This window comes from Phytophthora sojae (genome assembly GCF_000149755.1).
Source record: "Phytophthora sojae unplaced genomic scaffold PHYSOscaffold_1, whole genome shotgun sequence".
NCBI classification, from domain to species: domain Eukaryota; phylum Oomycota; class Peronosporomycetes; order Peronosporales; family Peronosporaceae; genus Phytophthora; species Phytophthora sojae.
The window spans coordinates 2,425,066-2,448,062 of record NW_009258115.1 but is presented as its reverse complement, the minus strand read 5'-3'; the positions used below and the strand labels follow the sequence as shown (position 1 = coordinate 2,448,062).

General features: G+C 56.2%; 5 protein-coding genes and 1 non-coding gene across 6 annotated transcripts; 2 read left to right on the top strand and 4 right to left on the bottom strand.

Annotated features, from left to right (window-relative positions):
* Positions 1–369: 369 nt before the first annotated feature.
* Positions 370–1,235, bottom strand: PHYSODRAFT_257490 (hypothetical protein; the record flags this gene model as incomplete). The annotated part of the gene is made up of 2 exons (XM_009516202.1): positions 370–1,103; positions 1,142–1,235. 2 exons carry the CDS (start codon positions 1,233–1,235, stop codon positions 370–372), a joined length of 828 nt encoding a protein of 275 aa, XP_009514497.1.
* Positions 1,236–1,919: 684 nt separating this feature from the next.
* On the bottom strand, positions 1,920–2,696 carry PHYSODRAFT_439445 (hypothetical protein; the record flags this gene model as incomplete). Its single annotated transcript, XM_009516201.1, has 1 exon — positions 1,920–2,696. A coding segment is annotated over one exon (777 nt), but the record flags the coding sequence as incomplete, so codon positions are not given.
* A 722-nt stretch (positions 2,697–3,418) lies between these two features.
* PHYSODRAFT_t4 lies at positions 3,419–3,491 on the bottom strand. Its single transcript has one exon. It is a non-coding gene; the product is annotated as a tRNA-Arg (tRNA).
* A 600-nt stretch (positions 3,492–4,091) lies between these two features.
* PHYSODRAFT_293234 (hypothetical protein) lies at positions 4,092–5,075 on the bottom strand (the record flags this gene model as incomplete). The annotated part of the gene is made up of 1 exon (XM_009516200.1): positions 4,092–5,075. One exon carries the CDS (start codon positions 5,073–5,075, stop codon positions 4,092–4,094), a length of 984 nt encoding a protein of 327 aa, XP_009514495.1.
* Positions 5,076–10,035: 4,960 nt separating this feature from the next.
* Positions 10,036–11,271, top strand: PHYSODRAFT_419234 (hypothetical protein; the record flags this gene model as incomplete). Its single annotated transcript, XM_009516199.1, has 3 exons — positions 10,036–10,212; positions 10,345–10,780; positions 10,856–11,271. Coding segments are annotated over 3 exons (1,029 nt in total), but the record flags the coding sequence as incomplete, so codon positions are not given.
* Positions 11,272–13,589: 2,318 nt separating this feature from the next.
* PHYSODRAFT_427942 (hypothetical protein) lies at positions 13,590–14,543 on the top strand (the record flags this gene model as incomplete). Its single annotated transcript, XM_009516198.1, has 1 exon — positions 13,590–14,543. A coding segment is annotated over one exon (954 nt), but the record flags the coding sequence as incomplete, so codon positions are not given.
* Positions 14,544–22,997: the final 8,454 nt, after the last annotated feature.

Genomic DNA, 22,997 nt, shown 5'->3' with positions numbered 1-22,997 from the left:
CATCTCAATTCAAAGCTCCGATCATGCTTACGAGGGGACTCGCAAATGAATTAACAGTGAGGCTAGTAAAAGCAAGATTTACAACACGGTTGCACTCCGTGCTGGTTACGCGGTGGAGGTTTGGCGATGATAGATGAGGCACCGAGCCAGATTGGAGACTATCCTCAGCTTTGCTCAAGACGCTGACGTCGAGATGTTGCAGCATGCTCCGCAGCGGAGTCCACTCGCAGCAAGAAGTTGAAAGCCAGCGTGACATTTCTTCAAAAGAAGTAAGTACTTTATCTCTTGAGTGAACTAAGAATCATTTCAGCACGTACACTCACAGGAAGTGAATTGTTCAACTAGCCTCGAAACCGAAGCAAGTTCCTCTTACTTGCGGCCATTGAAACTGAACGATCGAGCCTCGCCAGCAGTGCTCCCAGGAATTGGCTCAGCGTCCTGGGAGGGTGCCGGGGTGGGAGCGCCGGCGCCAATCGGAGTGGACTCGGCCGAAATGCCGTTGAAGGAGACGACGTCCTGCTGCGCGTTCATTGCGCTACTTCCACTCGAAAGTGCAGTAGCGGGACCGATGTGGAACTCGTCGCGCGCGAGGAGCGACCCCTCCACTTGGGTTTTCATGTTGAACTTGAGCTCGTCCTGGCCCGTACTGGTGCAGAACTCCACCGCAGTGTTGGTGCCATCTGCCGCCTTCTCCACGCCAGCGCCGAAGTTGTACCACGTGCCAGGCACGAACTCGGTCGACCACTTCGCGGCGTCCGTGCCCTTGTTGCGGCAGTACACCTGGGCGGGTGTCTTGGATGCGTTCACGCCGATCTCGAAGACGCCCGAGCCCACAAAGATGAGCTGCCAGTCGTAGGAGTTGAGGAACGCCTCGCCCTTCATGAAGCTGGCACGGTAGAACGTGGTGCTGCCGGAGTCCCCCTCGATGATTCGGAACAGGTCCGAGCGGCGGGCGTTAGTGCTCGTGCTGAAGATGGCCTTGTCGTCCACGCCGATCGCGAGGACGCCACCGTCGTCGTTGTAGCCTTCGGGTCGACCTTGGTGCTGGACCGTGACGTAGTCGGCCAAATTGCCGTTGCTGCCGCCATTTTGTTGAATCTGTCCTTGTTGGAGAGCGTGTCAATGGTCACGTTGAACGCACGACCATCCCAAGGCAGCCCGTCATAGTCCGACATAACAGCAAGCGACGGCGACACCAACGAGGCGAGACCGAGAAGCGCGGTGGAGAGGTGCATTGTTGAAGGGGGGGTAGAAATTGCGCGGTGAGAAGCGAGTTCCAGAATGAAAAGTTGCTGGAGCGTCGAGCAGAAGCCTGTGGGACCCACAGTGGGTGCCCTCGACTTTCGCATTCTTTGATCACGCTACATGTGCTGGGTCAATGTATTGATTCGTCGCTGACAATTGAGCTTCACTCCGTCACTGTTGATACCTTCTCGCGGGCAGATGGGAGTTGGAGCGAGATCGGCGCTCCCACCCCTCCGAGTGTTTGCTCTGAATCCGAGTCAAGTTGATTACTAAGTATCTGAATCCGAGTCGCACATATTGAACTTGTCAGTATGCAAATGCCATCGTATTCATTCAACTGTTCTAGGCTGCTGAAATTCATTCCGGCAGCAATGCTGTACAAGTAGCTGGTAAACTCGAACATCTCATGTTTCGAATTCGTCACCGAGTGCTTTTGACTTTTTGCCGAACAGCGATTCATTATGACCTACGTCAAACTGAAGTTCCGACACTGTGAGCCTCACAGTATGAGGACAAAGAAACAGATCGTACATCGGCAATTGGAAAATTTCTTTGACCGACAATTCACTCTGCGGGTTTCATGCTTCAGTTGGAAGACGTGGGTCTCGACTGAATCTGCGAGACTAGTCGATGAACGCGAATGTACGCGCCTCGCTGTTGATCGCGGAGGATGGCGCTGGGGTATTAGCCGCTCCAGCCGCTGCCGTGACGACGCTGGTTTCGATCGAGACCCCATTGAACAACATCGTCTCCATCTCCGCGTTCATGACAGGGTCACTACCATCGGCAGACTGCGTCAGAAGCCCGATGTGATACTCGAACGACGCAGGGAGCGCAGGCGCAATTTCGTGGGTGCCTTCAAGAACGAGGTCCTTATCGCCTTGACTCGTGTAAAACGCGAGCACCGTACCGCTGCCGCTCTGCGACTTGGTCACGCCGACGCCGAAGTTGTACCAAGTACCGGAAACGAACTCGCTCTTCCACTTGGCATCGGTCTTGCCATCGTTCACGTACGAGATCATCGGAGGGTTTGCCGCTGCATCCACGCGGATCTCGAAGAGGTAGGAGCCAGGGAAGACCAACTGCCAAACGTACGGGTTGAGGAACGCCTTGTCCTTCATGACACTCGTGCGGAAGAAGGTGGTGCCCTCGGAGTTGGCGGCGACAGTTTGCATGAGGTCCGAGCGGCGGGTGCTGGTTTCGCCCTTGTAGACGGCCTTCGCATCGACGCCGAGGGTGATGATGCCGGTGTCGCCGTTGTAAGCAGGAGAGCGGCCAGTCTGCGTGACGTTGACGTAGCTGGTCGGATTCGCGTGCCCAAAGAGAACGTCCGCGAGGTACTTGTTCGCGAGCGTGTTCACCTCTAAATCTTGCACGCGTCCGTCCCAAGGGAGGGCCTCGTCAGCAGCAGCGAAGGACGAAAGCGAAAGGAGCGCTGTCAAGCCGATGATCACGGAAGGAACGCGCATAGTGAAGTGACGTGGAAGTTGGGCAGTTGGGAGCAAATTGCAGAGTGAAGCGACTGCAGAGAGGGCTAGACCTTGGTAGCCGCAAAGGTGGAGACCTTCATCAGGCTCTGAGATAGGCATAATTTGGTCCTCGCAGTCCTCGATTGCGTGAGATGTCTTATGGACCGAGAGCTCATCCCATCCAGCATTGATCTTGTCGTCAGCTTTGATACGAAACCGTGGACTGCTTTCATTTCTATTGGAACCAGCACTACGGACACAAGAGAAGTTGAAGCGGGGGTGAACCTAGCAGGCGGCAACTCACGCAATCCGAAGACCTAGAGGCATGGAAGATCAGCAAAGGGAATCCGATCGAGAGTCCAATTGGTATCGGATCGCGCCATGTATTCAACCAATGTGGCAGTGCCTGTCAAGACTAACATGCGTTGCTTTCTTGCTGACTAAGCTGAGCTGAACCGGATGCGAAGCCAGGCTTACGGTGCAATACATTTTCGTGTTTCTGAATCTGCACTGAATAAAAAAATTTGACCACTATCTATCCTATGTTTATCGGAAGCGTGAGATTTCATTCGCCGATCAAAAATCGGCCTGGTAGTGAATAACCCGTTGTGGGAGAACCGACCTACTGTAAGGTCGATGTTATTTTTCTTGGATGAAGTCGGCATCTTTAGACACAAAGTCCTTTTTCCACCTCAAGAAAAGTGTACGCGACGCGGGACTCGAACCCGCAACCCCCAGATTCGAAGTCTGATACGCTATCCATTGCGCCAGCCGCGCTTACAGTTTTACATATAGTTTCTATTATAATATTGCCGCTTGCAAATACTTTGCCCTCTAAAATAGACCTCTAAAAGAGACCACGCCTGTCTCTTAATATGAGTGGACACGAGATAGGCGAGGGCTGATTTAGCTTTATGCTTTGCTGGGGGCCGCTTTTAGGCCCAGAAACTCGGTTTGGCCCGTCTAAAATGGCATTTCTGCGTTTCCAAGTCGTAGAAAAGCGCCTTGGTCGAGAAAACAGAGCCCCAAGCTCGGATCTTAGACCGTACTGGCGAGATATATAAATCAGACCTAGGTCTTAATTAAGAGCTGGCTGGATTAAAATCGAGATTATTAACGAGATAATAAGCATGCGTTGGCCAAAATATCTGCAAACGGTAATAATAGTTATTATTAGTATAATTTCGACTTTGTAAGCACCGCACCATTATTGACGAACAATGAAAGCGATCAGCAAACAAACACTGGGTACGAACATCAAAACGCGATCGAACAGTTAACATTTATTTCAGCAAAAAGTACATGTATGCAGTTTTCTAACCAGCTTTGCACATCACTTCCGCCAAATGGAGATAACCGTGCCCATTGCGCACTAACTTACTTACGGGCGCAGCCCTCCCCGGAGTTCTGCACAATGCCCTGCTTCGTAGCGGTGGAAGGAGTCTCGTTCTGGGCGGCAGGGGTCTCGTTCTGGGTAGCGGGGGCCTCCGTGGTCTCAGTCTCAGCCGAAGCAGCAGACGCCGATGCAGTGGACGAGGACTCAGCTCCGACCGACGAAGCAGTGGAGCCGGTAGCGGAGGAAGCGCCGGCAGACGCAGAGGTCGCCACCTTAGCCTCCACCGACACGCCGTTGTAAGACACCGTGTCCGGCTTGGCGTTCATCTTCGGGTCACTGCCATCGTCCGACAGCGTCAGCAGGCCGTAGTGGAACTCGTACGACGACGGGAACTCCGTCACCGTCTCGTGGGTGGCCTCAAGCGCCAGGTCCTTGTCACCTTCGCTCGTGTAGAACTCAAGCACCGAGCCGTTGCCCGACTTGGCGGCCGAAATGCCGATGCCGAAGTTGTACCACGTGCCAGGCACGAACTCCGTCTCCCACTTGGCGTCCCACGTGCCGTTGTTCAGGTAGATGATCTTGGCCGGGCTGGCCGTCGCGTCCACGCGGATCTCGAAGATGTGCGACTCGGGGAAGATCATCTGCCACGCGTACGGGTTCAGGAACGCCTCCTCCTTCATGACACTGGCGCGGAAGAACGTCGTGCCCTCCTTGTTGCCGGCGATGTTCTGCACCAGCTCGGAGCGACGGAAGTTGTTCTGCGTCTTGAAGATGGCCTTCGAGTCCACGGAGATGTCGATCACGCCCGTGTCGCCGTTGTAGGCCGTCTTGCGGCCGTCCTTGGCGATCGACACGTAGTCCGACACCTTGCCGTCCGTGCCGTTGTTGCGCATGGTCAGGATGTGGGTCAGGTACTTGTCCGTCAGCGTGTCGACGGTCAGGTCGTATCCGCGGCCGTCCCAGGGCAGCGGCTGGTCCGCGGCGGCGGCGGGGGCCGCGAGGTAGGCGGAGGCGAGCGCCGCCATGCCGAAGATCGTCGAGGAGAAGACCATGGTGCTGGTTGAGTGCGAGGGTTCGCTGAGTTTGTGTGCGTCGCAGCGAGAAGATTGGAGAATGACCACCAAGCTGTTCGGGCGGTGGCGCTGTCACCTCCAGGAAAAGGTTGGGGCCGTGGACGCTTCCGACAAAGCAGGCTGGGTTTGTCAAGGGCGAATGGTCGGGGATTTGCGCCGCCGCTCATTCGCCGAGAGCCTCGCGCCGCCGGTTCTCTCGACTTTCGCCAATCTCCATCTGAGTGCGCGCGAGCTCCCCACTGGCGAGTGGCCAGAGCCAGACGTAGAGCACCGAAAGCTTCTTGCACGAAGAACCACGAAGCGAGTGGGTGGGTGAGTCCCTCGGAGCTGGAGTCGTCGCTCCGTGCCCCCGCACTTCGGGCCAAAAGGTGGCGCTGCCATCTTGGCGTCCATCGCTCTCAGACTTCACAGTAACCTTTACGGCTTTCGTGAAGCGATTGTCGATGAGACTGACAGCGAATTGGAGTCACTCACTCACGTCAAGTCAGGCGAACGCCAAGAACGAGTTGACGAAAGTCTCGTGCACATCTCATGTCTCGCAGAAAGGATACACTGGTCGGGAGGACGCTTGAAGCAATCAGTTGGCTGGAGACGTTGGCAGAGCACGCCATGCCGCATGTATGGGTGGGCACCGTTTCAAGCGGCGAGAGCGCCTTCAGCATCGGATGGGGACGGAGAAGCGAGCGTGACACCTTCAACTCTCGTAAAGCCTCACTCCTTAGTCGCCTTTTACCAAGCATCCCACCAGCAGAGGGGAAAGAGAGCACTAAAACCCCAATCTACGAGCTCGTGCCTGCCGAGCGAGCACGATTTATGAGGTTTTTCGGCTCTCCCATTTAAATACGAACACAACGAGCACCCGCGAGCCCCCCGCGAGCAGCGCTCGTTACGGATCCCCCTTATTAGGCAAAAAGTAGGAGGAGGCCCCCACCGCCGCGTGCCGCCCGCAGACGTCGCCAAGAGACCCGAGTGCTTCCCCGCCGTCTCGTGCAGGAGAAGGCGGAGCAGCAGCGGCAGCGCCAGCGCGAGCACAAGGAGTACGAGCAGCCGCCCGCAGTGCGAGGCCACCACCGAGAGCTACCTGCAGTAGGAGGAGGCCACCGCACCATGTTCCGATTGGAGAGCGCTCATGCCGAGTTCGAGGTGTAGCCGAGCTGAGTCTGAACACGCTTCACAGCTGAACCGAAGATACCGAATTCAAACTGAGTTTGAACGCAGCCGAGCTCGCGGCGAGCCGAGTTGGAATGTGACCGAATGAAGTGCTGTTCCAGTCGAGCTTGCCCACCACCTTCCCAACCAAGCTGAACCCAGTCGGGGTAAGCTGGTCTAACAGAGCGGGAGACATGCCGAAGTCAAGGTCCGTTGACCAATGAACCCAACTCGGCCCGGTCAGGACAACTCGACTGGAGCATCAAACGCATCGGGATCGCCTTGTTCGTTTATAAAATGACACAGCAACGGTGAGAGCTAACTCAACGCACCAAAGTGAGTGGGGCAAACACTTACCAGGCTAGTTGAGTCGATGAAGCGGAGGCTGTGTTCAAGTCCAGCCGAGTTCAAGGTCAGCGGATAGCAGCTAGTCGTCAGGACAGCCGAGTTCGAACACAGCTGAGTTCAACTTGCTGCTGCACTTCTTGCCAATAAGCTCAGCTGGGTTGGATTTCGAGCTCAGCGCGGCCCGATCGGGGAAGCGTTTCTTGACCCGCCGAGTTCCCGGTGCCTTGTAGCATGCCAAGACAACCATCAGGCTCCACTCGACGCACCGAAACGAGAGGCACGTGCTTACCTGGTCAGCCGAGTCGCTGGCAGCATCCATGGCTGCTCATTTTGATGGAGACAGCGATGCTCGGCTTCGTCGGTATTGCAGCCAATCGAGCACTTTCCCGACACCTGCATCACCTACTCGCTTTGCTGCGGCAGGCACAACATCACCGCTAGTACTCCGAGCTTCGACAGGGGCACCAGCTGACTTCGTATGGTTCAGTTCCTGCTACCGGCTGCCACCATCCAGGCTGATTCGCTGCTGAAGTGATCCGACGACGGGGTTTGGTGCGAGCGATAGGGGCATCTACATGTGTACAGACCCATGAGGCGCGGAGCCCACGCATCAGACAAGGCCTATACCAAAGATCAAGGCTCAAGCAAGTCTCACCTTCACGGAACGAGGGCGTCGAGCTGGCGTTGCGGGCGTTTCTCGCCACTCGAATTCGGGAAATGTGAACTCAGAGTGTTTGTGACAGATCTGATTGGACGAAATCAAGCGTGCGACACATCCGGTTGGCCAGACCACTCACCACTCCGGCTCGTAGCATGGCCGGGGCAGTTGTGGTATATGGAACATCAAGTTTTGTGTCACACTCCAAGGCCGCAGTGGAACAACGTACCAGGAGCCAAGTTCTACTCGGCGGGATGACCGTCCGCCGAGCTCAGTGGGCAAGAATGTGCTGATGGACCGCTGAACTCGGCTGATGGTGTCAGAAACTCAAGGCACACCGGCCCCGACCTGGTGACACGTGGCAGACCCAGTGATGAAGACCCAGCCGATTTCAGGAAGGCACTGGACACGCTCAGCCGAGATCATGGGGGGTTCAAGCCGCCGAGCTCAGGCTAAACGGTACCATGTACCGTCCGATACGGTAACCAGGCTCAATTGAGTCCGGGAGTTGCGCAGTCGAGTTCACGGGTCGCTCTGCCGAGTTCACGAGTAGTTCGCGGGTCGCTCCGCCGAGTTCACTGGGTTATCCGGCACCTTATCCGGCTCAGCCGAGTTCAAGGGGTTATCCGGACAGGTTATCCGGCTCAGCCGAGATCAAGGGGTTATCCGGACAGGTTATCCGGCTTAGCCGAGCTCAAGCGTCGCCGAGCTCGGTGAAGAGTCGGCCGAGATCCAAAACCGCCCACTTTCATTTGGTATTTGTATAGGAGCTTAGGAATAGTGGAGGCGCCCCTTTAGGGCGCCCGACAGAGATAACAAACAACAGAGCAGAATTTTCTAGGTCCACAACACGTGCACGCTCTTCTAATAAGCCCCTGCACGGGCCGGATTATGTCTGCTGTCAGCACCCAAGAGGCATAGCTTGTAGGGTGCTGACTGGTAGCGCCAAGATATTAAGGTCGGCCCGGGTTGGGCACGTGTCTCGCCAAGCGCGAAGGAAAAGTCTCGCCACCACTGCGACCCGGTGTTCCCGTACGTCCCGGGCACTGATTGCTGAGTCGAGAAGCCTTTGCTCTCGGCGATCCGTAAAAGCCCGCGAGGGCCGTCGTCCGTCCTTTGGCGGAGGGCACGGGATTTCTAATTCCGAAGTCAGGTAACTCAGCTGGCTTCCGTGATTGACTGGCTTGGGGTACTTGGTCTCGGCGAGGACGAGACATCACTGTCCCGGAAGGGCCGAACCGCTGGGGGACATCTCAGCGAAGGCCAACAAGGGCCGACTAGCTCGGCTGTTGTTGTTGTGTGTAGCTAGGGTGCCACATCTGACGATTTTGTGCGTGCCACTACACCACACCCGAGTGCTACCCTGCCGTCCCGTGCAGGAAAGGCGGAGCAGCAGCGGCAGGAGCAGCAGAGCCAGCGCGAGCACAAGGAGTACGAGCAGCCGCCCGCAGTGCGAGGCCACCACCGAGAGCTACCTGCAGTAGGAGGAGCCCTCCACCGCCGCCCGCAGACGTAGCCAAGATACCTGAGTGCTACTCCGCCGTCCCGTGCAGGAGAAGGCGGAGCAGTAGCAGCAGCGCCAGCGCGAGCACAAGGAGTACGAGCAGCCGCCCGCAGTGCGAGGCCACCACCAAGAGCTACCTGCAGTAGGAGGAGGCCACCACCGCCGCGTGCTGCCCGCAGACGTCGCCAAGAGAATCGCGAGCATTTTAACGTGTCGTGCAGGAGAAGACACGAAGAACGGTGGTGGGTGGTAACCGAGTGCTCGTTGTTATGGTTCGACCACCTGTTGCAGTTCGTGAGGCGGTTCAAGTCTATCATCCCTTTGCGGGCTACACGCTTAAACCACCTACTGTCACGGAGAATTCATTCATTTTTGAGTGGGGTGTACGTGTAGAGTATATCGACAATGATGACGTGAAAACTGGCTGGGTATGTCTTGCCGACGAGGCGTGTCGACAGGCAGGTGTGAAGTTGGTGTTGTCACGAGCAAGAACATCTAGAGCAACAGAGCATTTACGAAAGGTGCATCGAATCTCGTCGAAGATAACTGCGGCTGCAGTTGAAGGAAAACGAAAGCGAGATGAAACGGTTGAACGGCTGCTCTCGTCGAATTTGTAGCGAACAAACCCTCAACGCCTTCATTTGCTGCTGGAAACCCTTCGTATCATGAACAATAACTTGCCTTTCTGTAGCGGCGAGTACGAAGAATCCCGAGTAATCCGGCAGGTGGTGGTGAGAGAAGAGATGCAGACTACGATAAATGCAGAGCGAATTGCGAAGGCAATTGTCGAGCTCTACAGCTCGACCAAAGCGGAGTTAATTGACTTCTTAGAACGTAATCGCTCCGATTGCGCGAATTTTGTGATCATGACAGACTTTTGGACTTGTCGTACAACTCATGGGAAATATTTAGGGTTGCGGCTTTATCTCGTGGATGAGTTTTGGCAAATGCGATCGGTGATGCTTGGAACGCAAAAATTTAGCCCATCGTATGGAGACCGCGACGTTGGAATTCAAGGTCCATTTTCGGCGTGGCTGGAATAAATTCTGGAGGATTTCAGACTTCGGAAAGATTTTGTTTTTGCTGCCACGAGCGACGCTGGGCCTGATGTCAAAAACTTGCTGGTCAACAAATTGAAATGCAGGTGGGAATGGTGTGTTGCGCACATGCCCCATGCAGCGACAAAGGAAGCATGTGGAATGAGAAATGATGCATGTAAGTCGCTGAATCCGGGCATGACTAAGTTGATTTCACGGATTAAGAAGACTATTTACCAGGTTCGCACCGTGGAAACTACTGGCAATTTATTTCAAGAGCTGTGTAGAACACAAACTGAAACTGGAACAATCCAACTTCTTGATTACAATCCAGACCGATTTTTGAGTCTGGCGACAGCAACTAGAAGGATTCTGGATAAATGGACTGCGATAGTTGCCTGGTATGATGAAAGGGCACGAAAAGCACTTCGCGAAAACCAAGTCCCCCCTACTTTTCCACTACAAGACGATCAGCTAGATTTGGTTCATCTACTCTCATTGCTACGGCCGGTTGCGGGTGTTAAGCGTATGTGTCAAGCTGAAGAACCAAACCAAGTAAATGTGCTGCATGCACTTTATTTGATAAGGTTAAACACGCTTGATCTAGACAAGCCTCTCAAACACTACATGTCGACCAAACAAAACCCGAAATTTATTGCCAAAAATGAGTTGACGGACCTGGCTCAATTTACTCGAGAACGCCTTCGAAAGACGCTCGATTCACGATTTTTTTCGAGATATTACAAGACGAGTGGGACTCAATCAGCTGCATTTGTGTTTGAGATGCAATCTCGGCTTCACCCGACATACAAAAGGCCTGATAAATCCTTAAACCGTGTGGTAAAGCTATGCTGTATCGACAATGGTCACCGCGCGAGAGACACAGAGGTTCGATTGGAGTATGTCAGCGAAAAAATTAAAGAAAAGTTTCGGGAAATTTTGACAGCAGTAGCCGAGGACCGTACTATTTTTGAGTATGCAAGTTCTAATTTCGCATCGCGCCCGAGATCGGACTTTCTGGAAGAGATAGAAGCAGAGTTTTCGTGTACAAGTAGGCATACTGAAACTCAGGACCTACCAAGATCGCGAGTTGATGATGAATTGAATCGGTGGAATTTTGATGAAACTCCAATTGGAGTCAACGCGGACGGCGAAGAAGAAAGTGTTTTGGAATTTTGGCGTCGGATGGAGCAAGAAAAAAAATATCAGATACTACCACGAGCAGCAAAATTATTGTTCGCAGTTCCTACATCGTCCGCTCATATCGAGAGAGATTTTAGCGTCGCTGGTAGTATGGTGACCCCACAACGCACGCGGATCACTCAGCGCAATGTCGACATGGGCATCTTCCTAAACCGCAACCGGACCTTTGTTGATCTTACTCAATGCGAGGAAATTCCCAGCGAGAAACTGGCATCTCATGTCCCCTCAAGCATGTCCTACCCGATTGAGTGTGTGCCCGATGGATTCGGAGACGACGTGCTGGTGGAGATGATGTCTAGCACAAGTCTGTCAGAACTGTTTGACTTCAATGATGTTTCGTCGTAGAAGCCCGGGGTGTTCTCCCTCGCTTCTTAACGGTTTTCATTCGCGACGATACCTACCGGTGTAAGAGATTATCGTTAGCATGTTACATCATAACAGTAAAATTCATATACACTTACTTTGAGTTCAATGATTGCCGCCCTTGCTTCAGCACGCATCTGCACCTCACGCTGCACCTCCGCGATCACTGCGGTGAGAGCGCATCTCGCAGAGAGTTTACGTTTTGCCACGGCTGTCGACTGCCTTTGCTTATGGGGGGCTACATATGCGTATTGATCACTGCCCTCGGGTAGGGTTTCTTTTAGAGTTGGCTGCGAAGATTTTGTAGGAAACATTTCTGCTTTCGCTTCTGCAAACATACTCTTCAACATGCTGCGCAACCATGAACGCTCAGGTCGAGCTTCGCCATCTTCTCGAGCTGGCACACCGTCAGCACGCGCTGTTATAAGCTTAGGTGACAGGCGGTACGTGTCTAGCTGCTGCTCACATGCTGCACACTTCTTTTCGCTGTCGGTTTCGGCCTGCTTCTCCACCCTACCCAGCCTTGTCTTTAAGGCCTCCAGCTCCGTCTTGATCTCAGCATGCCAGTTGCCACGGCGGTCGTGCTGTTGCGCAACTTGTGCTGTCCATCAATGGCCAGTAGCTGCTGCGCGCGTTCGCCATCGTCAAACCCACCCATCCTTCTCGTAGCAACAACTATTTCTTGATTAGTTGTGTCATCGCCCCGATATTCAGCAGCTGCGGTAGCTCTAGCTTGTGAACGGGTCATGACCATTTTCGCTCGTCGTACTAACAAGCTTACACGCCAATTCGCAAACCCAAGTCGCTTACCAATACGTCTGTGCGCGGCGCGCGGCGGTGGGGGGCTCCTCCTACTGCAGGTAGCTCTCGGTGGTGGCCTCGCACTGCGGGCGGCTGCTCGTACTCCTTGTGCTCACTGTGGTATAGCAGTACACACAAAATCGTCAGATGTGGTAACTTGGCTACAAACACAACAATAGCCGAGCTGGTCGGCTTTGTTGGCCTGCGCCAGGTTGCCCCCGAGCGGTTCGGCCCAACCGGGACAGCAGGTGTCTCGCCTCTCGCGAGACCTGCCAACCAAGATCACTCCTCCAGAGAACCGCCGAGTTCGACGGCCTCCGTTCACTCAACCCTGAGCCCTCCACCAAAGGATGGACGACGGCGTACGGAGCGCTTTTACAGGTCGCCGAGAGCAAAGGCTTCTCGACTCAGCAATCAGTGCCCGGGACGTACGGGAACACCGGCTCGCAGTGGTGGCGAGACTTTCCTTCGCGCTTGGCGAGACTCGCGCCCAACCCGGGCCGACCTTAATCTCTTGGCGCTGCCAGCCGAGTACCCTACAAGCTATGCCTCTCGGGTACCGGCAGCAGACATAATCCGGCCCCGTGCAGGGACTTACCGGAACGTGTACACATGCTTTAGGCCTAGAAAATTCTGCTCTGTTGTTTGTTATCTCTGTCGGGCGCCCTGAAGGGGCACCTCCACTATTCCTAAGCTCCAATACAAATACCAAATGAAAGTGGGCGGTTTTGGATCTCGGCCGACTCTTCGCTGAGCTTGGCGACGCCTGAGCTAGGCTGGTCCGGATGAGCTATCCGGACAATTCTTCGAACTCGGCTGAGCCGGATAAGGTGTCCGGATAACCCCTTGAACTCGGCTGAGCCGGATAAGGTGTCCGGATAAGCTGGTGATCTCGGCTGAGCTCGGCTACCGGTACAGTGTACCACTCTAGCCGAGTTGGTCGCGCGAAATCTGGTGTTTCCTACACCACAACTGCCCCGGTCATGTTCCGAGCCGAGTTGGTGAGGGACCTGACCATCACTCCTTGAGTCGAGTCCAATCTCAGCCAAAACTCCGACGGCAGCGAACAATTCTCCGCGCCATGTCGTCGTCCGGCGCTCCCGCCGCTCCTCCAGTACGTTCCTCGCCTCCGACGGCTCCATCCATTCTGCTGCTGACCCTTCTTCTACTGATCTTCACAGACTTCAGTTGCGCCGTCTTTGTAGTCTTCACATCTTCCCGCGCGAGATGAGGGGAAGTTCGCTGAGTTGGTCGACTCGGCGTCCCGGGCTCGCGGGGTCAGCGATGGGCAGGAGCACCCTGGCATCGATCTGACAACTTCCCGTGGGTTCGACCGGGCGTCCGAGCCGGCATCTCGCACTTCTCCTCGCCGCTTGCCGAGTCCGCGTGGCAACACCACTTCGGACGCCGCCGACCTTGGTCGGTCGGACTCGGCTGGGCCGGTGAGTCTCGACTCTCTCGCTGCGCTGATCCATGCGCAGTCCGAGCAACGCCGCATCGAGAACGCGGACTTGGCTCGGCTGTTGTCATTCGTGATCACTCGTCCCGCGCCGGCAGCTGATAGAGAGGTCCGCCGAGCTGCCCTCGAGGCGACGTCCGTCAGCGAACTCGTGAGCCTCCTTCGCGGTCAGCACCAACCTTCAAGTCAAGCTAGTGACGTCGCTGCACTGAGGGTCGAGCTGGAGTCTGCTCGGACTATTAACGCTGACTTGACTCGGCGGCTGGATTTACAGGCGGCTGTGAAGGCCGACCTCGAGGAACGGTTGAAGACTGTCGAGGAGGAGCGTGACCGATGGAAAGCCGAGTCGAAGAAGTCGTCCCCTCTCCTGACCAGCTTCCAGAAGGCGATGGCCGAGTCTGAAACTTCCTTGAAGTCGACCCGCAAGTCTCAGGATGATAATGTGAAGTCGGCTCTCGCTCACGCTAAGGATCTCGGCAGGCAGCTCAGGGAACGCGACTCGGAGATTGAGCGTTTGACTCAGCTTCTATCGGCTCGTGACGCCGAGTACGCTGTGCTCCAGGGGATCTCGACCAAGCACTTCGAGCAACTGCAGGAGTCGGCTCGGCTACTCATTTCTGGAGCCGCCCAGCCTCTCCGTGATGCCAAGGCTACTATCAAACACCAGCGTGAGGTCATCCTCCGACAGAAGCGTGTCATTTCTCGCATGGGCCTTTTACCCATGCATGATCCTCACATGGCTGCTGCAGCTGCAGCCGGGTTGGACGTGACTGGGTTGAGCCCTGCTGACTTGCAGCTCAATGCTCGGTTATGCCGGATCTTGGCTCAACGTTTCCCGGAGGAGATGGACATCCCGGCTGGAGAGACTCGTCGAGTCGAGTTGACCATCCACCCGCGAGCGGACGGCGCTGCTACTACTCTGCCAGCGCCCGTGAGCTCGGCTGGTTCTTTGCTTGGACAATCAACCCGGCTGACTGGGTCTGAGGCTCCGGCCCTTCCAAGCGTGTCTCCCGCATCATCTGCCGCCAATCCTGTGTCGGCTGGTGCGGTTTCTACGCCCGTGTCCACTTCTGCTTCGCGCCGTCGCCGCAGCAAGTCGGTCGACCAGGTTCACCGAGCTCGGCTGGATACTCTGACACCCGCCGAAAAATTACTTCGCTACTCAAACCCGAAGTCAGCGACGGCGGCTGGTTCTCAGCGCAAGCCCAAGAAGCCACTCGAGCAGCCGGACGCGTGTCCACTTCCTGGTGAGGTCGGCCATGAGGACGCGTTGGTCCAGCTTGAAAAGGCTGCCCAAGAGACTGACGCCGCATGCGACCTATCCCTCCGGTCGAGCTTGAACTTAACCGGGTTGACTGTCGACGATGTGAATGTGGAGGCCGGCGACGAGGTTCACTCGCTGGAAGTGGACCTCTCGTTCGAGTTCACAGAAGTGCCTGGTTCCACAGAGCTCCTGAGGGGGCCCGCCGTCCCGGCCGTGAGTTTGCCGCCCGTGCAACTCGTGCCTTACTCTTCCTCCCCGGTGCAGACGCCTTCAAGCGGAGTGGCTGTTGTATCGTTGCCTGGATCTGCTGACCTTGTTGCAACTCCGTCCGCTTTTTCGCTTCCTGCCTCGATTCCGTTCCCGACTTGTGTCCGGTGGGTTCCTTCCTCGACCAGCGTGGCGAGCGCGGCTGTGGTGACATCGACTGTCGGCGCCGGAGGACAACCGGGTTCCTCTGCTCCCGATCCGGCGCTTGCTACAACGCATGCTGTGATTGCGCCGAGCTCGACGGCTGGAGTCTCGGCTGCGGGTACAACTAACAGCTCCGCTGCGATTCCGCCTAGGGTTTCGCAGTCTTCTTCGGGTTCGGCCGCTCACCGGCTCTTGGCATGTACTCGTTCCCGGTTTGCCAATCAAGCCCAGAGTCGTCGTGGCCCGTCAGGGGTGGCGTCGACTGTAGTCACCGCAATGCCGAGCACTCCGTCGGTGGCCTCGACCCGGCCAGCGGTTCCTCCTAGCTCAGCTGGGATGACTTCTCCATCGCGTCGCCCTTTACGCTCCACTGCGGCTACTGCCCGAGTGTTGAACGCTCACTGCTTGGATCTGTTAGAGACTCCTGACTATCTCGTCCTCCGGTCCGCTCGGCGTAGCTCTTCCTCTGGTTCGTCGGGCTCGGCTCTTGGATTGAATGCTCCTGGAACCTCAGCACATCCGTTGTCTGTGTCCGAGAGCTCTGAATCTGAGGCTGACGACCCTGGATCTGATGACGAGCTCAGTTCGGCCGACCCTGACGCATCTCGCCGGGCTTCGTTAGCTTCTGCGCTCCCACCTCCGCACGGGAAGATCCAGAGCTACATGGCTGCTCGTCAATCGCCTCTCGTTCTGTCCAGCGAGTCAGGTGACTCAGACTCACAGCCGAGTTCCAAGAAGCAGAGCGGTAAGGCCAAGCGCAAGCGGAGGCGCGAGCACAAGCTCAAGCACAAGCACGAGCACAAGCACAAGCACAAGTCGAAGTCGAAGTCGGCAGGGTCAAAGAAGTCGAAGAGGTCTGCGTCTCCGGACTCGGCTAAGGACCCCCGCCCGTCCAAGCGTCAGCGAGGTTCGGCTGGGGACTCGGCCGTCGGTCCGGCTGAGGTTTCCGCCGCTTCCAGCTCGACTAACAACTCGGCTGGGAGCTCTGGCATCCCATCGAGCTCAGCTGTTTCGCCGTCGCCTATTTCTGCTGGTCCAGCTTCAACCCTGTCGGTGCCTATCGTGACCGCTCATGACGCTGGCGCCCACGTTCTCCCTCAGTTGCCTGCAGCTTTACGCTATTCGCTCGCTCAGCTGCGCACTCGAGCTCGCCAGGCGGTCGGCCGAGATGCCCGGATAACTCCCCAGCTAGCTCAGCTGCGTGACGTCCGCTTCGTTCATTACGGGTCTCGGCGGTGCTGGGAGGCTATCCTCAGCCATCAAACGGCCAAGGTAACTGTGGATGACGCGTCGGGGAAGGGTAGTGTGCCGGTTACGCTCTGTTCCCTCGCTGGGATTAAAGCGTTCGCGGACGTCTACCATCCGGATCACCCGGCTCAGCGGCTCCTTCGTCTGCTTCCCAAGACTCCTATCTTCTTCTCCCCTCAAGTCCTTGACGATGTCAAGCGCCGGTTGACGAACTCGGTGAAGCCGGTGACCTTGATGGACGTCTCGCAGAAGTGTTCGTGAAGATCCGCGGAGAGGCTCCGAACTCGGTTTGTGACAAAGAGGGTCCTACCAAGCTCTTCGTAGCACTGTCCGAGAGGTGTCACTGGATGGTCGAGTCGAGTGTGCTGATGGGGCTACATCCGGCTTTTCTCACGGGGCTCCCATATCACGTGATAGCCGAGATGTATGACACATGGGTGTTGTACAAGTTGGCTCGCAAGCGTCGAGGCGATGCCCTCCGAAGTCTCATGACTATCCTGCCGGACGACCTGTTCACTGCAGTGATGAAGCTTCTCGGCGGGCTTGCTGCCCCGGAAATCGACGCGGAGCTCTTCTTCGAGCCGTCGGTCCCGTTGTATCCGCTGATCAATCTTGCTTGGATTCCTGCGGGCAGAGACTGGTGTGCTGAAGCCGAGTCTATAGACGACTCCGAGCCTTGGCGAGCTTGGTGGTTGACCGACCCAGCGACGCACCCGTACAACACCTGCTTCCGGACGCGTAACTTGGAATTCATGGTTTTCGCTCCCGCTGGTGTGGATCCACGCCTAGTCGAGGATACTGTCGATGAAGATGTGGACCTCGACGAGCCTGCGCCTCCCCAGATTTCGTCAATTGCTCCGACTCCGGTCAACCGTGCAGGAATCCACATCTTCCAACATTGTGAAGCTGGTGAGCTCGGCTGGGCCGGTGGCGATGCGGATCCGGCGTCTCCGTTGATCGGGTCGCCTAACGTGTGCGGCCCTTCTCCCACGGCTTCCCTCTTTGGTCCGGCGTCACCTGGGTCTCCAGCTGAGTCGAGCGCAGGATCGAGTGTCCCTCTGGCTAACAACTCGGCTATTCCGGCTTCAAGCTCAGCGGACTCGGCTGTGCAGACTGCGGGAGCAGCGGATAGCTCAGCCGGCTCAGCTACGAACACTGGAGGTTCGATTGGTCTCCTCGCAGCGGCTGCTGCTACCGTCGTGTCCTCTGTCGCGCATTCACAGGGTCCTTTGTCTCCGTAACGTGCGGCTCAGCCGCCGAGCTCTACTTCCTTTCCCATCATTCTTCGGTGTAATTCATGTAATGTATGCAATTTGACGCAGTAGCTTCCTTCGCCTCAACTCAGCCTGCTGTCTTCACTAAGTTGGCGGGTTCATCATTTTGGTGCAATAGCTTTAATCCTCGTCTGCAACTTGCACCATTTGCAGGCGGTTTTCACGCTTCTTCTGCCGTAAGTAGTCGAACAATAATCCCCCACACGACAAACTCGACAGCGGCTCCCAGGTTGGCTCATCATAGCCGACCCACTTGACCTTGAACTTCCGCTGAGTTCTGGAGGTGCTCGTAGAGAGCGGCAACTCGTCGTCCAGGATGGCTTCGACTTCGTATTCATTCATTGCTTCGTCAGGCTCCCAGCTATCTTCAGGAAGGAGTTCCTCGTCAAAGTCGAGACGATCCGACTCGGCTAAGTCGGCTACTAGCCTAGTTGTCGGCCGCTCGCCGAGTCCCGTGACCGCTTTCAGACGTGACACATGTATCACAGGGTAGAAACGGTATCCGCTCTGCTCTTGTCCGGGAGTTCGAGCTCGTAGGCAAACTCCTCCACCTTCTTCTTCACTCATGCCATCGATGTGCTAACTTCTTGGTCAAGCCAGGTCTGACTCGTTCCATGAACAACCAAACTTGGTCACCTTCCTTGAATAGTGACTTCCTCGACTCGGCTAACTCGTCACCTTCCTCAGTCGACTCGGCTGCTCCCTCGGGTGAGTTCGCTGGGGTATCCGTCCCTTCCTCCCCAGCTGGGACAGCTCTCTGCTCGACTCGGCTGAGTCCGTCATTGTGTCCCTTCGCTCTCCGTTTCTTCTCCTTCAACTGGAACTCGGCCGCAAGCTTCAAAGCCACCTCTCTCTGTCGGTTTGCTTCCCTGCGGCATTCGGCTGCCCCCGTTGAGTCAGCTGAGTTGCCCCTGCCGAGCCTGACCGACTCGGTCATCGCCTTGAGTGTATACCGAGCGTCCCATCCGTGTACCAGGTAGAACGGGGTCTCCCGCCGAGTCGAGCCTCTCGAATTGTTGATGGCATGGACGAGCTTCTCGGCTACATCATCCCAGTCGGCTTGGAGAGGGTCTTCCACGTACACACGCACAGTCTGGATCATGGTCTTCACTGAGCGTTCTTGCTGACCGTTGGCTTGGGTTCGGTAACTCAGCGTCGCTCTCGACTTGGACTGCATCATCTCCGAGAACTTCTGGAACACTTCACTCATGAACCGGGGATCTCTGTCGTGGCGTACCAGTGATGGAGCTCCAAACCTCCGGAACACGTTCTCTTCGAAGGCCTTCGCTACCTCAAGTGCCCCAGTCTCACTCATTGCCTTAGCAATTGCGAACCCGGTGAAGTGGTCTTGAAACAATAGGAGTGCAGTGTTGCCCCGCCGAGTGTTCGGCAGTGGTATGACAAAGTCCATCGATACCTCGTGGAACGGTCGCTCAGACACTACGTTGCCAGGTGAATAGCCCTTCAGGTGTGGTTTGCTCTTACTGGTACTGCAGTCTTCACACGCTTGGACATGTTTGACCACGTCTGCGTACGACCCAATCCAGTAGTAGTCGGCTCTGACCCTGTGGTATGTCCGCACAATCCCTTGGTGGCCTCCCTCGATGGAGTTGTGGCAGTTCTGCAGGACCTCGTCTATCATGGTCGTCGGAACCACCAGTCGAAGGGATAAGCCTAGTTCGCCGAGTTCGCCAGGTGGTCTGGCCTTGCCTTGTCGGTACAATAGCCCGTCTTCGCTGAGCACAAACTCGTCGGCAACTTTCCCAGCGTTGTGAGCTCGGCGATGTGTGAGCTGCGCATAATCCCATCTCAGGTAGGTCTTCAAGTCGGCCCATCGTTGTTCCTCGTCTTGAGCTCTCGCTATTCGCAGGCGGCGCTCAGCTTGGACTACTACCGGATCGATGTCCATGGCGTTGGGCTCCCAGGCTTCTCCGAGCTCGGCTACCAGCTCAGCTGGGTTAGCTGGTGGTGCTGCGCTACCGAACTCGGCTTCTCCCGTCACCCGCTGTCTAGCAGGCGGAGGTCGGCTATCTCGTTCATAGTCATTACGTTCGGCTTCCTCATCCGTAGCTGGATCCGGGACTGGGTGTTCTGCCGCTTCGTCTTCGAAACGGACTCGGCGGACTTGACTCCTTGTCACGGCAGCCATCTCAACACCCTCGGCCGGGGCTGCAGCCGAGTCCGTGTCCACGTACAGGACCTCAGAGATCCTGTTTAGGGTCTTCAACTCGGCTTTCCGTCCGGCGCTTAGCACGACCTTTCCTGCTTTGGTTTCCAGTGCTTCGGTCGCTAAAGACTCAGCTGCCGAGTTGTAGAGACGCACTACGTGAAGGTAGCGAACTGAATTCAGCTTGCTGACCAATTTCTTGTGGCGTGCTAACTCGACTTGCAATGCCTCCTTCTTACACGCGATCACCCCCATGGATTGCTGGATCGCAAGCCGGGAGTCGCCCACGATGATCAAATCCGTCACCCCGCGCTCAATGGCCGAGGTCACCCCATTGTTCATGCCGGTGTACTCGGCTATATTCACCGTGGTCGATGGGAGGTGCGCGCTCGCAGCGATCTCACTGTTCCAGTCTGGCAAACGCCATAGGATCCAAGAACAACTCCCGAACCCGCCGTGTTTAGCAGTCTTCGCCGATCCGTCAAACGACAAGACGTGTCCCTTGAAGTCTCGGGGCACATGCGCATACAGCAATTCTGGGTCCATGCGGACCACAGCCCAGTTCTTGGACGGTGGAGTGACATGCGTTAGTAGCTCGTCCAATCCCACTGCCGGCGTGATGGACGCTTGGAGCAACTGGGCAAAATCCGTGTCCCGTTCGCGGACCCGCTTGACCTTTAGGTGGAACGGTGATAGCAGTACCGCAAAGCTGACTGCTCTGCCGTAGAGAGACTTCGACTGGAACACCCATTCGAGAGTCGAGTAGCGGGTGTAAATATGGATGGTCTTCCCGGCGAGCAACGTGTGGCACACCTTGATGAGCTGTAGCAAGGCGAGAACTTCTTTCTCGGCGGGATTGTAGCCGAGTTCATTATCCTTGAGGACTCGGCCGCAGAACCGCACTGGATGGAGCTTCCCGTCGTGGAGCTGCATCAGCGTGCTACTCAGAGCCCACTCATTGGCGAATAGCATAACGTGGACGTCCTCAGCCGAGTTGAAGTGGCGGAGTATGGGTGCGTCGACCACCTGCTGATTTAACTCGGCGAACGCCGCTTTTGCGGCCGTCAGATCACCGCCGGGTCCGAAATCTTCGTCCTTCAGCTGATAGAGAACCGCCCCATATACAGCCAGGTTCTGGACGAACCGGCCATAGTAGTTCAGCGCTCCTAAGAATGTTTGCATCCCCTTCTTCGTCGTCGGGAACGGTAGCCCGGCTATCGCCAGCATCTTTTTCTGGTCGGCTTGGATTCCAGCCGAGGTCACCCCATGTGACAGGAAGTCGACTTTAGGTTGGACGAAGATGCTTTTCGGGAAGCTGACGCTGATGCGGCATTCAGTGAAGCGTTGCAGCAATCGGTCAAGCGTCCCCAAGCAATCGTCAAACGTCCTCCCACCGAAGCAGATATCGTCCACAAACGATCGCCGGTCGAAAACCGGTGCAAGGCACGATTCATCAGGTTCACCCGTCCGGAACATGTCGGCTTCTGGGCTGTTAATGAATTCTTCCAATGGGTCAAACTCAGCTTGAGCTCGGCGGTCGGCCTCAAACTTGGTCTGGCCACTGGCTTCAAAGTCGATGTCGGCTGCGAGCCGTTTCCGCTGAGCTTCTGAGGCGGCTTGCGCTTGTTGGATGCGCTTGGCGAACACCTTCCAGCCGCCCTTGGGTTGTACGTAACCCCACAGAGCGTTATCAATAAGGCGCTGGTAGATCATTGGGGCATTCTTTAATCCGAAGGACATCCGCAGCCACTCAAAGTGGCCAAGCGCACAGACAAAAGCCGAGATCCAACGCGCACGCCGAGTCATCATGACCGCCCAGAAACCGCTGGCAGTATCCAAAGAGCAGAACCGTAGGTACGCTTCCAACTCCGTGAGGAGATCGTCCACTAGCGGCATGGCGTATTCCATGAGCAACGTAATCGCGTTTACCAGCTTGTAGACGATACACAACCGACATTCTTCTTTAGGCCAATCACGATGGGCGATGCCCATGGGCTGTTCGAGAAGGCGATTAGCAGTGCTCGTAACAGCGCCTTGAGCAGCTCGTACAACTTGCCGAGATGCTTCAGCGGAACTCGGCGGGCTCGTTGGCGGATTGGCGGATGCCCCTGTACGTCGATGTCGCACACTACGCCGTATGCTGGTGGAGGTAGGGCATTACCACTGGAGATCATGATCTTTTCATGGCTCTTCAATACTTCCACCAGCCGAGTAGACTGTGGCCGAGTGTGCGCCGAGCTCCGAACGTTTGGTGCTTCATAGTCGAGTGGCGTCGACACCGCTTCAGTCAGATCGGGCAGGAACGCCAACTCGCGAGCATAGTCTTCGAGCTCCAAGTTCGTTGCTTGGTGCTCGAACTCGGCTGAGTCTCCCGCCGAGTCGCCTCGGCCATCTGTCTCTTCCTCGTACTTGACTGCCAGAAGGTAACGTAAGCGCAGGTCTTCCTCCGGGTCTGACGACATAGGCTCGTCGCTCACATCGACCTCATCTTCGAGCCTTGGACTCGGCGGCTTGGGCCCGGGGTCGTCTATGATCGTCCAGTCAGACAAATCGCTGGATTGCTCACTTTCACATTCATCTGCTGCACAGTCCAATTTATCAGCAGCATCGTCGTCGTCTGGTAGCCAGATCGTCTTCCCAGCGTCGTTGGTCGTCGTGGCGAACCAAAGCCTCGGTGTTTTGGCTGGGCGCTTCTTGGCCAGCCGCCACTGTGATCTCTGCTCGACTAGGCGGGCCATTGACCAAGTCAGCAGTAGGCTCCGCGCTCAATTCTAATTCCTCAGGCGCTAGGGTAGCGGTAGCCGAGTTTGCTGGCTCTGTCAGAGTCGAGGGTGGACTATCGACTGCTTCTGCCTCGACTCGCTCCTCCGACTCAGCTAACTTCTCCCATTGCTGGGCGCAAGTCAGTGCCGAATCCCGCTGCTTGGTAGACGGCCACGTAGTCACCCCTTTCGGTTCAGGGTAGTTTCTACGGTCCACAGCTGACGG